The sequence below is a fragment of the Somniosus microcephalus genome, chromosome 14 (genome assembly GCF_052327205.1).
Source record: "Somniosus microcephalus isolate GS21.2 chromosome 14, FLI_Smic_1.0, whole genome shotgun sequence".
Classification (NCBI taxonomy): Eukaryota; Metazoa; Chordata; class Chondrichthyes; order Squaliformes; family Somniosidae; genus Somniosus; species Somniosus microcephalus.
Genome location: NC_141000.1, coordinates 21,739,371 through 21,752,515, shown reverse-complemented (window position 1 = coordinate 21,752,515; position 13,145 = coordinate 21,739,371). Strand labels below are relative to the sequence as shown.

Here is a 13,145-nt window from a genome sequence, read left to right as displayed (position 1 = left end):
GCAAGCATTAATCAAACAGTCATTGCAGGCTAATGTGTGCATTCTTCAGTAATTATTATTATAACTATGCCTTATTTATCCTCCTTAGCTTTGATTATATTTTTTTTCTCATGTTGACGCTGATGATGACAACACACCCTCTTCCAGCTGGGTGGGAAGTCAAGCTCAAACATCTATCAGACCACCACCAGTGCACCTCTGTAAAGAGCAAACGGGGAGGAAAGGCGGAGTCAATTGGCACAGTAGGGCACCATTCAGAGAAAGAACACCTCGTTTCACTGCACCCAGCAGCACAACTGAGAACAGTCAAAGCATTTTCAAGTGAGACAAGCAACTCTGAGTGACAGCAAGACCTGAGATTTAACCTATGATTTTGTGATTATGAATCAAGAGCTTACATTTTTGAGTAATCAGGCTAATTATGCACCTGTTGTTGTAGGAATGCAAAAATCATGAATGTTATTCCTACCTAATTTCTCATAAGGTTTTTGATACTGAGTAGAAGATAGTGGCGTTGAGTTCTGATAAAGCCACCAGAGCTGACCATTTACAGCAGAATCAGAGGTGGATGGAGAGACAGTTGCAGTTGATGCTTTTTCATCAGATAAATATTCTCTTCCCTGGTTTGAAACTGTATTCTGGTAACAAAAGACAACATAATTACTGCTATGGCTACCACTCATATAGCTCAAAAGTCATAGAATGAAAATAACCTTGTGGTTTGGGGCGCTATAATGCATTGCCCCATATACTGTAGTATGCAAGCTATGTATGTCATTGTATCTTTCTCCATATAGTACGTGACCTATATACAGTATGTTAAGCAGGGCAACTAGGGATGGGCAATAAATGTGGTCTTTTCAGCATCACCCATATCCTGAGAACAAGTAATCAACAAATGGGATTATGCATTTGTCTGCTGGTATCACCAACAACAATTTCTCGGTTCTCGTTGTTTCCGAGTTTGCTAGAGTTGTACAAGTTAGCTGCCGCTGGGTTATTTAGGCTCTGGGGGAGTAACCTGAATACTACAGGTAACAAACTTTCAATGTTCCCATAAGGACTCAGTTAGTTAACACTCCAACTATATAATCTTTTTGCTGTTACTCTGTAAATTTATTCTGTAACCCTCCTCCCCAGCTATCAATGGATTGTCTCACTTGATGCCGTAACTCAACTATACGCTTGACATTATCTAGGCAGGTTTTTTCCCCCTTAATATTCTCCCTAAAGGCAGTGACTCATCCTGTGACAATTCCACTGGTGCCAGTAATTCCCTCACCAAAGCACTAATTCTTCACACTTAAGCCTAGACAGTGAGTGCTGGATGGCTATTCAACTATGGAGGGCACCACTGCCAAGCCTGATCATATCATCGCCTGACATCCGCACAGTTGCACTTTCCAACTAAGGTCATTAATAGAGTTCAGGGGTAGGAACCCCCTTCACGGCCTATGCCAGGAGGACTGCGGCCGATTGTAATTCCCCGACAGCTGCTCTGACTGAGATTGGCTAACTCAGCACAAATCAGGGATAAAACGTAGGACCTTCTTGGTCTATGGTATGGTTCAATTCCACAGTGAGCGGGGCACTTACCAAAAATGCCATCAAAGCAGCCCTAAAGCATCAGTGCCGAGACACATAACCAAGGTCCTGAATTTTTGTTTTTATCAACAACACTTGTGATAAACCAAAGCTGAAATTTTTGCAAGTTTGGTATTTTCAACTCACTTGTATCAAAATTAAACAGGGGCGTGACTAACCAATCAGAAGAAGCAATCTAGTGTATGAAATGTCTCATCAGCTGAGCACGGTGGCATAGTGGTTAGCACTGTTGCCTCACAGCGCCAGGGACCCGGGTTCGAATCCAGCCTCGGGTGACTGTCTGTGTGGAGTTTGCACATTCGCCCCATGTTTGCGTGGGTTTCCTCCGGGTGCTCCGGTTTCCTCCCACAGTCCAAAGATGTGCGGGTTAGGTTGATTGGCCATGATAAATTGACCATTAGTGTTAGGGGGATTAAAATATGTGGGGTTACGGGGATAGGGTGGGATATGTGTTGGTGCAGGGGTTATGGGGATCGGGTGGGATATGTGTCGGTGCAGGCTCGATGGGCCGAAATGGCCTCTATCTGCACTGTGGGGTTTCTGTGATTCTGTGATGTTAGAGGACAACAGTCTTGTTTTATTTACATGTGACATCTTACTGCTGTCTAGTGGAGAGGTCAGCAGTGAAGATTATTTTGCACCAAACATATTACTGCTGTGTTACTTCGTCCCAAAGGAGGTTGAGGTGTTTAAGATGATTAAAGGAATTGATAGGGTAAATAGAAAGACACTATTTCCTTTGGTGGGGGGAGTCCAAAACAAGGGGGGCATAACCTTAAAATTAGAGCTAGGCCGTTCAGGGGTGATGTCCGGAAACACTTTATCACACAGAGTAGTGGAAACTGGAACTCTCTCTGCGAAAAAGCTGTTGAGGCTAGGTCAATTGAAAAGCTCAAGACTGAGATTGATAGATTTTTGTTAGGTGAGAGTATTAAGGGATATGGAACCAAGGCGGGTAGATAGAGTTAAGATACAAATGAGCCATGATCTAATTGATTGGCGGAACAAACTCGAGGGGCTGAATGGCCCACTCTTGTTCCTGTGTTCCTATAGTGCAGCAGATTACAAACATGCAGTGGATTAGAGGAAAACACTTACTGGATTGAAGCTTGGTGGTAATACGAAATACAGAGATAAGGATTACGACTGAAATGCATTTATACAACAAAAGTGGCTGTGAGTTCTGACCATTGGAGGAGCACAGCCAAGCCCTATGCTGTCAGAATTTTATGTTTAGACATGTGCGCATTCTACCAGGGATCCATGGATAGCAATCAGAATCAGGAATCAAGGCCGTCTTTACATTCCCTAACATGGGACACCAACTGTACTGCTTTGTCATTACGCTGGCTGAGGCGTGGGATTCAACCTGGAAATTTCCCAATTTGTGTGGTTTAGTACCACACTGGGTAGTACCTCAAATCACTTTCACTGGATAAATAATAAACCCTTCTGGTTTAGTCGCTCAAGTGTTATCAAGTTATTTCCACTGTTGACATTGATGCAGTGGTCTGAATTATAGAGGAAAAGGCTAGCTGAGCAAATTGGTGTTTTCACATTCTTTATTCTCTTATAGAATTTGTTCAATAGTGAGGAACTTACAGTTCTTCTCCTTGTAATGCTGATCATGCTGTTGATCGCTGAGATGCAGGCCTTCCAGTCTTTACCGACCTCAGTAAGATCATGGTGAGGGAACTGTTTGCCTAAGAACTCTGTAACAACAATTGAGTGGGTTACTAATACAGGGTTCACGAGCAGATTCAAATTGTGGAAATAAAGGTCAAAGCGCCAGGAGAACTCCTGATCTGACTCAGGAATTGTTTCTAAGCAGAACTAAGTCAAATCTAAAATACACTTATGTCATATTTTAGGTTGGCTCAGATTTCTTATTTACTATATACAGACAACCACTAAAAGCTCAGTGAATCAATTCATTTATGACTCAACCTTAGAGACAACTGCTAAGCAATACATTGAGAATGGCATAAATACAATCACACACTGATAAAAGCTACTATATTAAATACTGCATTAATAAGAGTAAAGATTGAAAGAATATGGTCTTGTACGCTATTTGCGTGGTTTATCATTCTGTGTCGCTCACAGAATTACATAGAATTTTTACAGCACAGAAACAGGCCATTCGGCCCAACAGGTCTATGCCGGTGTTTATGCTCCACATGAGTCTCCTCCCACCTTACTTCATCTCACCTTATCAACATACCCTTCTATTCCTTTCTTCCTCATGTACTTATCTACAGGAAACTTTGTGTTATCCGGAGGCTAAATGTCCAGCAAGCTCGAGCCACCGGCAAAAATCAGGAGCCGTTTTGTTAGGTTTTTTTTCTTCTCGTGGCTTTTTTTTCCAACAGTCAGGCTCTGCAAAGTCTCTGTAGCTTAGCAACAGCTTCAGAGAGACGCTTCCAAGGTACGGGCCGACTGTTTAGAAGCTGTTGCTAAGCAACAGTGTTTGTTGTCAGATACGGAGATGAAAAGCTCCGTATGTTTCAACATTAACGCTGGAGTGTCCGGCAGTTTTGAGGGAACGGCAACAGCTCGGTCCCGTCCGTGCCGGATAGCACAAAGTTTCCTGTAGTTTCCCCTTAAATGCATCAATGCTATTCGCCTCAACCATTCCACGTGTTAGCGATAATTTAGTAGATTTTGTTAATCCATTCAAATTTGCTTCGGTCAGTCATTGGTCTGGTGTGCTGAAAGTTTGTGGCTACTAAAGCCATGAGGGCTCAGCAGCACAAGTAGCTAACCACGCATCTTCTGACTAGAAGGTCATTTATTGGAACACGACTGCTGCTCAGTTGGCGAAGTTTTGTCAGTTTGTGACTGGGCTGTTGGATGCGGCATCGCACAGTAGTGATGCATTCTATCTTGTAGGGAATGGGGGTGAACTTGCATGAACTGACTTGCCCTACTTGTACTGTACCTCTTATTATCTTAGTTGCAGAGTAACACTGATTGTGGTTATGGCAACGTGCACAGCCCAGACTGTAGTAACTCGGAGGAAAACGCAGGTTGGCAATTTGTAGTGAGAGAAGAAAACATTGTTTTTTTCTAACATCTATGCTTTGAAGCAGCAGAAGATTTACCCTTGATTTTCATCAGAGAAACTGGCTTAGCAGAGTTACTGAACCCAAAAATGTGAGCAGCCTGAACTGATATCAACAGAGATACAGGGGTGTATTTTCCGATTGACATTGGAAAGCTCAATATGCTCACATCACATTCCTCTATGTGCTATTTTTAGTCAGGTGTGAACCAATTTAAATTAAAACTGTTAATGCGTGCATAAAAATAGCGCACAGAGGAATGTACTTCAAGTGCATGGCGTGTTTGTTCGTGAACTTCGATGATTGATAAATATACCCCCGGTCTTTAATCCAGCAGTGATTCTTTTTGTTTCTTTGTTTCCCTACTTCTCCTGAATACAATGATGGTTACACTGGTGCCAGCTGCCCTCAAGTACCTTGCCTTAGTGCCTTTCTTTCCTTGGTGAGGCTGGACAGTGAATATTGGCAGGCTCTCTCACTGTGGTGGCATCACAGTCAGCTTTGATCACTTGCCACCAGGGATTGTTGATCGGGACGGGAAACACTGGCTGTTGTTTCTCCTCTTTATCCCAGGGGTAGTGTAGTTAATAATTGCAACACCCCTCCAATTTTTGCTTAATCAGCAAGCCCTAACAAAGGAATGCTTTTATTAGCTATGATTTTTTTCCTCAGTAACTGTAATTTGTAATGTCCAAAATATAATTTTAAACAAAATAAAAAAATATATATTTCACAATATTTCACAATGCACGGTGGCATAATGGTTAGCACTGTTGCCTCACAGCGCCAGGGACCCGGGTTCGAATCTGGCCTCGGGTGACTGTCAGTGTGGAGTTTGCACATTCTCCCCGTGTTTGCGTGGGTTTCCTCCGGGTGCTCCGGTTTCCTCCCACAGTCCAAAGATGTGCGGGTTAGGTTGATTGGCTATGATAAATTGACCCTTAGTGTTCGGGGGATTAAATACGTGGGGTTACGGGGATAGGGTGGGATATGTGTTGGTGTAGGGGTTACGGGGATCGGGTGGGATATGTGTCGGTGCAGGCTCGATGGGCCGAAATGGCCTCTATCTGCACTGTGGGGTTTCTGTGATGTCTGTGAACATGATTAAATTTACCCATTCAATTATCTTTTATATTTTCTAATACTTTTGTTAAAAGTTTTTTTTTTTACTTCAAGTCTTAAAAGCCTGGGTTTGAATTGGATATTTCTACCTCTGGAGAGAGCTTTCACCCCCAGCTGTGCATTCTGAGCAGTTTTAGGACTTTCAGCGCGCAATCTGTGCTTCAGCTGGAGTTGAAGGGTAGGAGTGCACATCCCCTCATCCTATGATGATGGAAAGTTTCTTTGCTTTTTCCCCAATAAAGATTGGATTCTCAAACCTTTATTTCAGGCAAGTCTGGCGTTTATTTAAATTTATTGGCCATTGCTGTTTTCTATTATGAAGTGCTCAGACCTATGATCAGCAGCACTGGGATTGTGTATTCTTTGTTGGCAGAAAAAGAGAGATTGATTATTGAGAATAGATTTGTTTTAGTCACATACCTGTTTATTGTTGTTGAAAATTCAGTTTGAATATCTCATCTGAAACATTTTAGAGGCCTTAAGTCTCTCTCTATATATATATCTACACACACACACACGAACTTGGAAACTAAGTAAATTATGAACTTTTGAGCATTTTATGAGGTAATTTTTGTTTGCTTATGGAAAATGATGTTTAGTAAAGACTACAAGCTGGCAAACAACTCACTTTCAGTGCACTAAAGGGTGAATTTTCCATTTCTGCACTCCGGGAGTACATATTAGGAAATTGCGCTCCCTCATTCATGATTTTTCGTCCATTAATTTTAAGAAGCAGAAAATTCCCATTTAACTGCTTTAAGACAGGGGTGTAAAAACAGGAACAAGTTGCCAATGAAGGAAGTGGTAGGGTGTGCTTGAAGGTACCAAAGAGGCTGCAGATGGATCTGGCGAGAAGGCTGATGTCAGGGATATGGTAGAGGCTCGAGGCCTGATGGCTCAAAAGCAGCCAGCAGCAATTTGGGTCTCATTCGCCTGAGCCCCCACTCCCTCACTTAGACCCTTCCTCTCCCAATACTGGAAGGGAGGTCCCAGGATTCTGGGAACACTAAAGAGAGAGGCTGAAGGAACACTGGGCTAGGTCCTGGGGTCACTAGGAGAGGAGTCCTGGGATCTGGGAAAATTTGGGAGGGAGATCCCAGGGTCTGGGAGCACCAGGACTGTTTGGGGATTACACCGGGCATGTGGTCTGAAATGTGGGGTTCATTCATACCACCAAGAAAGTATCAGTGATGTTTTAAGAGATCATCAATGGAAGCATCACCCAAGCTCCCCTTTAGGATAACAGGGCCTGGGACAGGATATTCCTCAACAGTTAGTTACTACAGGACACAGGTTACCTGTAATGGGAAGCTTACTTTTCACAAAGAACTAATCTGAGCTGAGATCTCGTCACTCCAACAGCAACATTGAAGTGCAGTAAGCTCACCTCTCACAGCGGCCAGTTTATTTGGATCCAGTGATTGCAGCCCTTGCTGTTTGCTTCCCACAACGCTGCTCGTTACGAGAACCTCATCAGTGAACAGGTTCCTGGCCAGGTAACGTGCTGCCAGCTTTGGCTGGGTCTTCTGACTGGCTTTTAGTATAAATGCACCAGGTATTTTAACATTGCGCTTGGGATTCCCCAAAAACCCTTAAGAACAAAATAGAAAACAAACTTTAGGTAAGTCCAAAAGGATGAAATTCCACTTAGGATCAACTTCTCTCCCATGAACAAAACTACTCCTAGTCACTGTGACGTGTATAATACATCAGCTATATATTATTTAATACAAATTAAATTCAACCTTTTGGGACAAGTTAATCCATTCAGGATGTTTCCTAGAAAGCTTATACAGGAAACTCTTTGGTATCCGGCACCAACGGGACTGGGATGGTGCCGGTTGATTAAAAATTCCGGATGACAGAGAGGGTTATCTACCGAGGCTATTTTTAACAAACAAAAATTAAAAAATCAAGAAATGTGCAGTATACAGTAATTGGGTACTCACCTACAGAATGTTGTGTTAAATGGATGGTGGAAGATGCTTGATTAAGTACAGTACTGCCAGTTGAGGGTAATCCATAACTCTTTAATTACTTAACAGTAAAACAAAACTTATACAGTAAACAGAAAAATGGTGGATCGGAAGAGACTACCGGCAGCACGGGAGAGTCAGACTCCTGTTACAGGAGTATTGAGGTGTTCAGACTTCCGACAGCGCCAAGAAGCCGAGTAGTGGCAGTTTGGAGAGCTACCCCCACTGACTAACTCGGCCACAGCGGGAGACTCGGACTCGGCAACATTTCCGGTTATTGAGGTGTTGTTTTCGGAGTATGAATTTTGCCGGTTAATAGAGAATTCCGGATATTTAGGTGCCGTTTAAACGAGAGTTTCCTGTACATTGATATCCTATTTATACTATCACTAATCTGTCTTGAATGGATCTGGAAAGAAACTGGCGCCATCCTGGATCATCCCGCCCCCCCAACCCCCCACCACACCAGGAGGCTGTGAAACATGGCAGCCAAGTGAATTTAGTCAGTGTGTGTCGGCAGGTCACAGCCTCCATCAGCATGCAGATTTCCCACCAGGGGTCATTGGATAGGATTCAAACATGACTTCCCATCATAGGCCAGGGACCTGAGGTAAGCACCCCCTACTGCTGAAACCATGACCCTCGAGATCTGTCTGACTTTATGCCACACCAGCTGGTTTATTTACCACCACGCCATTGGGGGAGGTTGACCTACCCTCTCACTACCAATAAATCCAGCACAACAGCAAAATACTGCGGAAGCTGGAAATCTGAAATAACAACAGAAAATGCTGGAGATACTCAGCAGGGCCAGGCAGCATCCGGGGAGAGAGAAACAGAGTTAACGTTTCAGGACTGGGACCCTTCATAAATCCAGCACATCTTGTGTATATTCTACAGCACGTGTTCTCAAACGGGGGTCCGCAAGAAGATTTCAAGGGGTCCGATAAAATAAAGTCTTAGATGATAGCAGGCAGAGCAGTGTTGTTCCCTGCCGTTAATCCAGGGATTCCCAGTGGCGGGTCAGTTTGCCTCTTGCGACGGACGGCACGGGCCAATCTGTGAGTGGGGGTAAGAAACAGGATCTTTCTCTGGGTTACAGGGGCGCGCTCTGTTACTGAGTGAACCCTGCTCTATTCAGGACACAGCTCTGACAGCGCGGGTGTTCAGCTCCAATATTTTATATCAAACAGGGAGTGACTTTAAAGCGTAACAGTAACGATTTGTAAATCAGCAGAGAGCGGGACCGAACTGTGCAGAGCGGAGCATTTAATGTTCACTCATCAGACCTATTTTACCATCTGTGATCCTGTTCCAGAGTCTAAGGTCATAAACCCCAGGGGAATGTGCTGAACTGGGTCATAAACCCCAGGGAATGTACTGAACTGGGTCATAAGCCTCAGGGAATGTGCTGAACCAGGTCATAAACCCCAGGGAATGTACTGAACCGGGTCATAAACCCCAGGGAATGTACTGAACCGGGTCATAAACCTCAGGGAATGTACTGAACTGGGTCATAAACCCCAGGGAATGTACTGAACTGGGTCATAAACCCCAGGGGATGTACTGAACTGGGTCATAAACCCCAGGGAATGTACTGAACTGGGTCATAAACCCCAGGGGATGTACTGAACTGGGTCATAAACCCCAGGGAATGTGCTGAACCGGGTCATAAACCCCAGGGAATGTGCTGAACCGGGTCATAAACCCCAGAGGAATGTACTGAACTGGGTCAAAATACAGGGGATGGTCCTCGATATAAGTAAAACAAAAATAATACTAAATATATGTTTAATTGTATTAACTAATTTTTATACAGAAAAAAACACTTGTGTTGTACAGGTACACTATCCCTTATCCGAAAGCCTTGGGACCAGCTGAGTTTCGGTTTTCGGAATTTTTCGGATTTCAGAAGGTATTATTATAAGACTGGAAAATTTGTATTTAATATAAATTTTAAAAGTTCAGGCTACCTCTTGCGACTGTTCCGTGTCTCATTCCCCTTCCTGCTTCTCTGGAAAGCCGGATATCGGCTGACTCCTACTAAGCTGGCCCGCAAATCAGGTCGGGGGTCGGGTGGGGGGGGAGAAAAGAATATCGGACGAGCCGCGGTTCAGGTCGGGGGGGGGTCGTCGGGGGTCGGGGGGAGAAAAGAATATTGGACGGGCCGCGGTTCGGGTCGGGTCGGGTCGGGGAGAAAAGAATATCGGACGGGTCGGGGGGGGGGAAAGAATATCGGACGGGCCGCGGTTCGGGTCGGGTCGGGGGGGGGGGGCGGAGAAAAGAATATCGGACGGGCCGCTGCAGCTATCGGACGGGCCGCCATATTGTTGGGTTCACTCTCCCAGTACCTCCTTCACACTGCCCGGCTCGGCCTGCAATCTCCTACCCAGGAGGGAACTCTGTGACCCTCTGCCCTGCTCAGCGTAAGTCGTGCGCCACTCTGGTCATGTCGTGCGCACGACTTACGCTGAACGAAAAAACTTTCGGTTTTTAGAGGTTTTCGGACGTTCGGATAAAGGATAGTCTACCTGTATTACAGGGGGTCTGTGGAATTTTTATAACACGGGAGGGGGGCCTCAGAAGCAAAAAGGTTCTACAGTACAGAACTTGTCCAATCACTGGCCGTATTATCAAATTACAGGAACTTTTTCTTTCTGCAATTAATGTGTATAGGTTTAGGTGATATCATAGAACACAAGCTGAGCCTGGATTGTTTATCAGTGTCATTTGAACCCGGAGACGCTCTACATACTGGAAGCCTGCCCCAGCCTGTTACTCGAATGAAAGCAGGTGAAGATTATACAAGTTGTTCTATTTTTGTCAGTGGGTTTTGATTTTCTAGCTCGTGGGAAATCCTCCAAATCAGTCATATTATCTAAACTCAAGTACAGGAAACTCTCGATTTACCGGCACCCAAACAACCGGAAATCTCGGTTAACCGGCAAAATTCAGGAGTAGGTTCAGTTAAGTTTTTCTTCATATTAGTGGCCGTTTCTTGATTCTTGGCTGTGTAATCGGGGGTTCCTGCACTTGTTGCTAAGCAACAGGGACGCTTGGTCTGTGGTCGGGCTTCTTGCAGCTGTTGCTAAGCAACAGGGAAGCCTGGATTTGTTGCTGTGAACGAGCTCTCGTACCTTTTAACTATAACTCTCTGTAATCCGGACTTTTTGATAAACCGGCACCACGCCGGTCCCGTCTGTGCCGGATAAAAAAGTGTTTCTTGTATTATTGAAGCACATGACCTGCACTACAGTCCTACTGTACCTCATGATTTGGAATAGTGATATCAGGTTTAATGTCATTGGAAGGAGCTAGAATATTCTGTATATGTTAACATATTTCTCATGGTCAAATACTGCTTAAAATTGATCTTATAGTCGGCTTTCACTGTACAACCATATTGAAGCTATCCTGCTTAATTATGAATTATGGGCTTAAAAAATAATTTTAAAAGGTTTATTTTTTCTCTCTTTGCCCACTTGCTCCCAAAATATGTCACTGTGTTGACTTAGTAGCATCTAACCTCTGAGTAAGGAGACTGTGGGGTGTAGCCTCATTCCAGGTCTTGAATCCATAACCCGGGCTAGCACTCCAGCACAGCACTGAGGAAGTGTTACATTGTTAACAGCGGTCAGTTCAGGTGAGATGTTAAACTAAGGCCCCCACTTGCCAGCAGCAAATCAGCCGTCCGTTATACACCCCGCCCGATTATCCTTCCCAGTGAAGTCAGTGAAAAGGAAAACCATGCAGGGTATATACCAAAATAACAACAGAAAATGCTGGAAAAACTCAGCAGGCCAGGCAACATCCGTGGAGAGAGAAATAGAGTCAACGTTTCAGGTCGAAACCCTTCTTCAGAAGATACCAGTCGGCCGATTCACAGACTGTATGTGCAGACAGTTTGCTCCCTAACTTATTCTATTGTTTTATCATTCCATCAGTTTTTAGCATGTCACTTTTGGGTTCACTTTCTTGCTCTACGGGGTTGCTAAAGCAGTCCAAGCACAACTTCACTTGCACCATTGCTCATCAGGCCAGGCTGAGCTGGTCTTTGTGCAAGGTCAGCTCATCTGAATATTTCTTGGGTGCTCCTGGCGCATTGCATCTGATGCACTGGGAGTGCTATAGGGGGGTCGCAGGCCAGAATGTTGGGCCCCAGCAACCAATAACAGGGTGCTGGTTGCATATGAAGCACGACCATTTTTTGGGCCTCAAGTTTGGTGGAGAGTTAGGCTCCCTTGCAGATATTTGGCTGTTGTGGACCACAACAAAGGGTGGGTGGGGGGGGCGGGGGTAGTTGCAAATAAGAAAGGGCAACCCTATAACGAGAGAACCAGCTGTATCCACATTTTGTAATAGGCCTTCCTTTCAGCACCTGTTGGCAACAGGCACTAGTCAGGTGCTCCAGGTGCATTATAGCGAGGACCCACATTTGCATAATTTTTGTCGCCTTAATGAGCCTGGTGCACATTTTGTGTGTAGGCTTTGAATGCCGGTAGGACTGGGGGCCTGCACTGGGGGGACGTGGAAATCACTGGGCGTGCGATATGCCTCAGGCCTCCGCGCCCAATAATATGGGGAGCCGGCACCTGATGTGCTTCAGAATACCAAGTACACATCATGGCATTATTGGCCCCTCGAAGTGAGCCTATATAATAGGCACTGTGTTCTGCCTTATAATTGCAGGTGTTACGTTTTGTTGCCGCCAGTAGGTGGCAGTAGATGGTAATGGCCAGTAGGGTCACTCAACAGGAACAGGAAGTAGTATAGTGATAAGCAAACAAAGAGGTCACATCAGCATGAAGTGTGCTGCAAGTTAATCTGCTGTAATCTTACATTGTTACGCCTTCGAAAGCATTGCCTGTGAGTTGAATGGTTTCATTACATATTCATGTTTAGATGTTAGTTATATCTCATGTATGTAACAAGGTGCATTTCTTTCTTTTTTCTTTCTCAGTTTTACTCCAACCCAATACAACTGATTTGTATTGTTTCATTGACCTCATGCAAGTGTGGCATCATTAAACACCGGAGCTTGGACGCTACATCCTGACTCCCATGTCATTATTGAAAGGAGTTTGGCTGGCTGTCTAACTGCGTACAGACACATACACGTAGGGAGGACGGTACACACTGCGACTCATGTAATCCATTGCACACACCATTTTATAACATTGTAATATGAAAGGCACTATATAAATGAAAGTAATATTAATTAGCTTTATTCCACCTATTCATTTCTCTTTTTTTACCCTTGCCATTTCACTCTATTGTTATCTTCTCTCTCATTTGTTTTTTGGGTTCCCTAGACCGCCATGAATTTCCAACAGTATTTAATTACAGATGCAGTAGTGTCCAGGTTCTCCGCTAGCAT

General features: G+C 44.4%; 1 protein-coding gene across 4 annotated transcripts in view; it reads right to left on the bottom strand.

Moving 5' to 3' along the window:
• The window catches only part of LOC147107370 (uncharacterized), a 171,929-nt gene that overhangs the window by 49,086 nt on the left and 109,698 nt on the right, over positions 1-13,145 (bottom strand). For 3 of the 4 annotated variants that reach the window (XM_086006323.1, XM_086006324.1, XM_086006326.1), the window contains 3 exons: positions 7,180-7,383; positions 3,208-3,317; positions 470-638 (listed from right to left, as the gene is read on the bottom strand). In XM_086006323.1, the coding sequence (XP_085862449.1) occupies positions 470-638; positions 3,208-3,317; positions 7,180-7,383 (483 nt within the window). The remainder of the gene's footprint in view (positions 1-469; positions 639-3,207; positions 3,318-7,179; positions 7,384-13,145) is intronic. The other variant, XM_086006325.1, reaches the window with a different exon arrangement.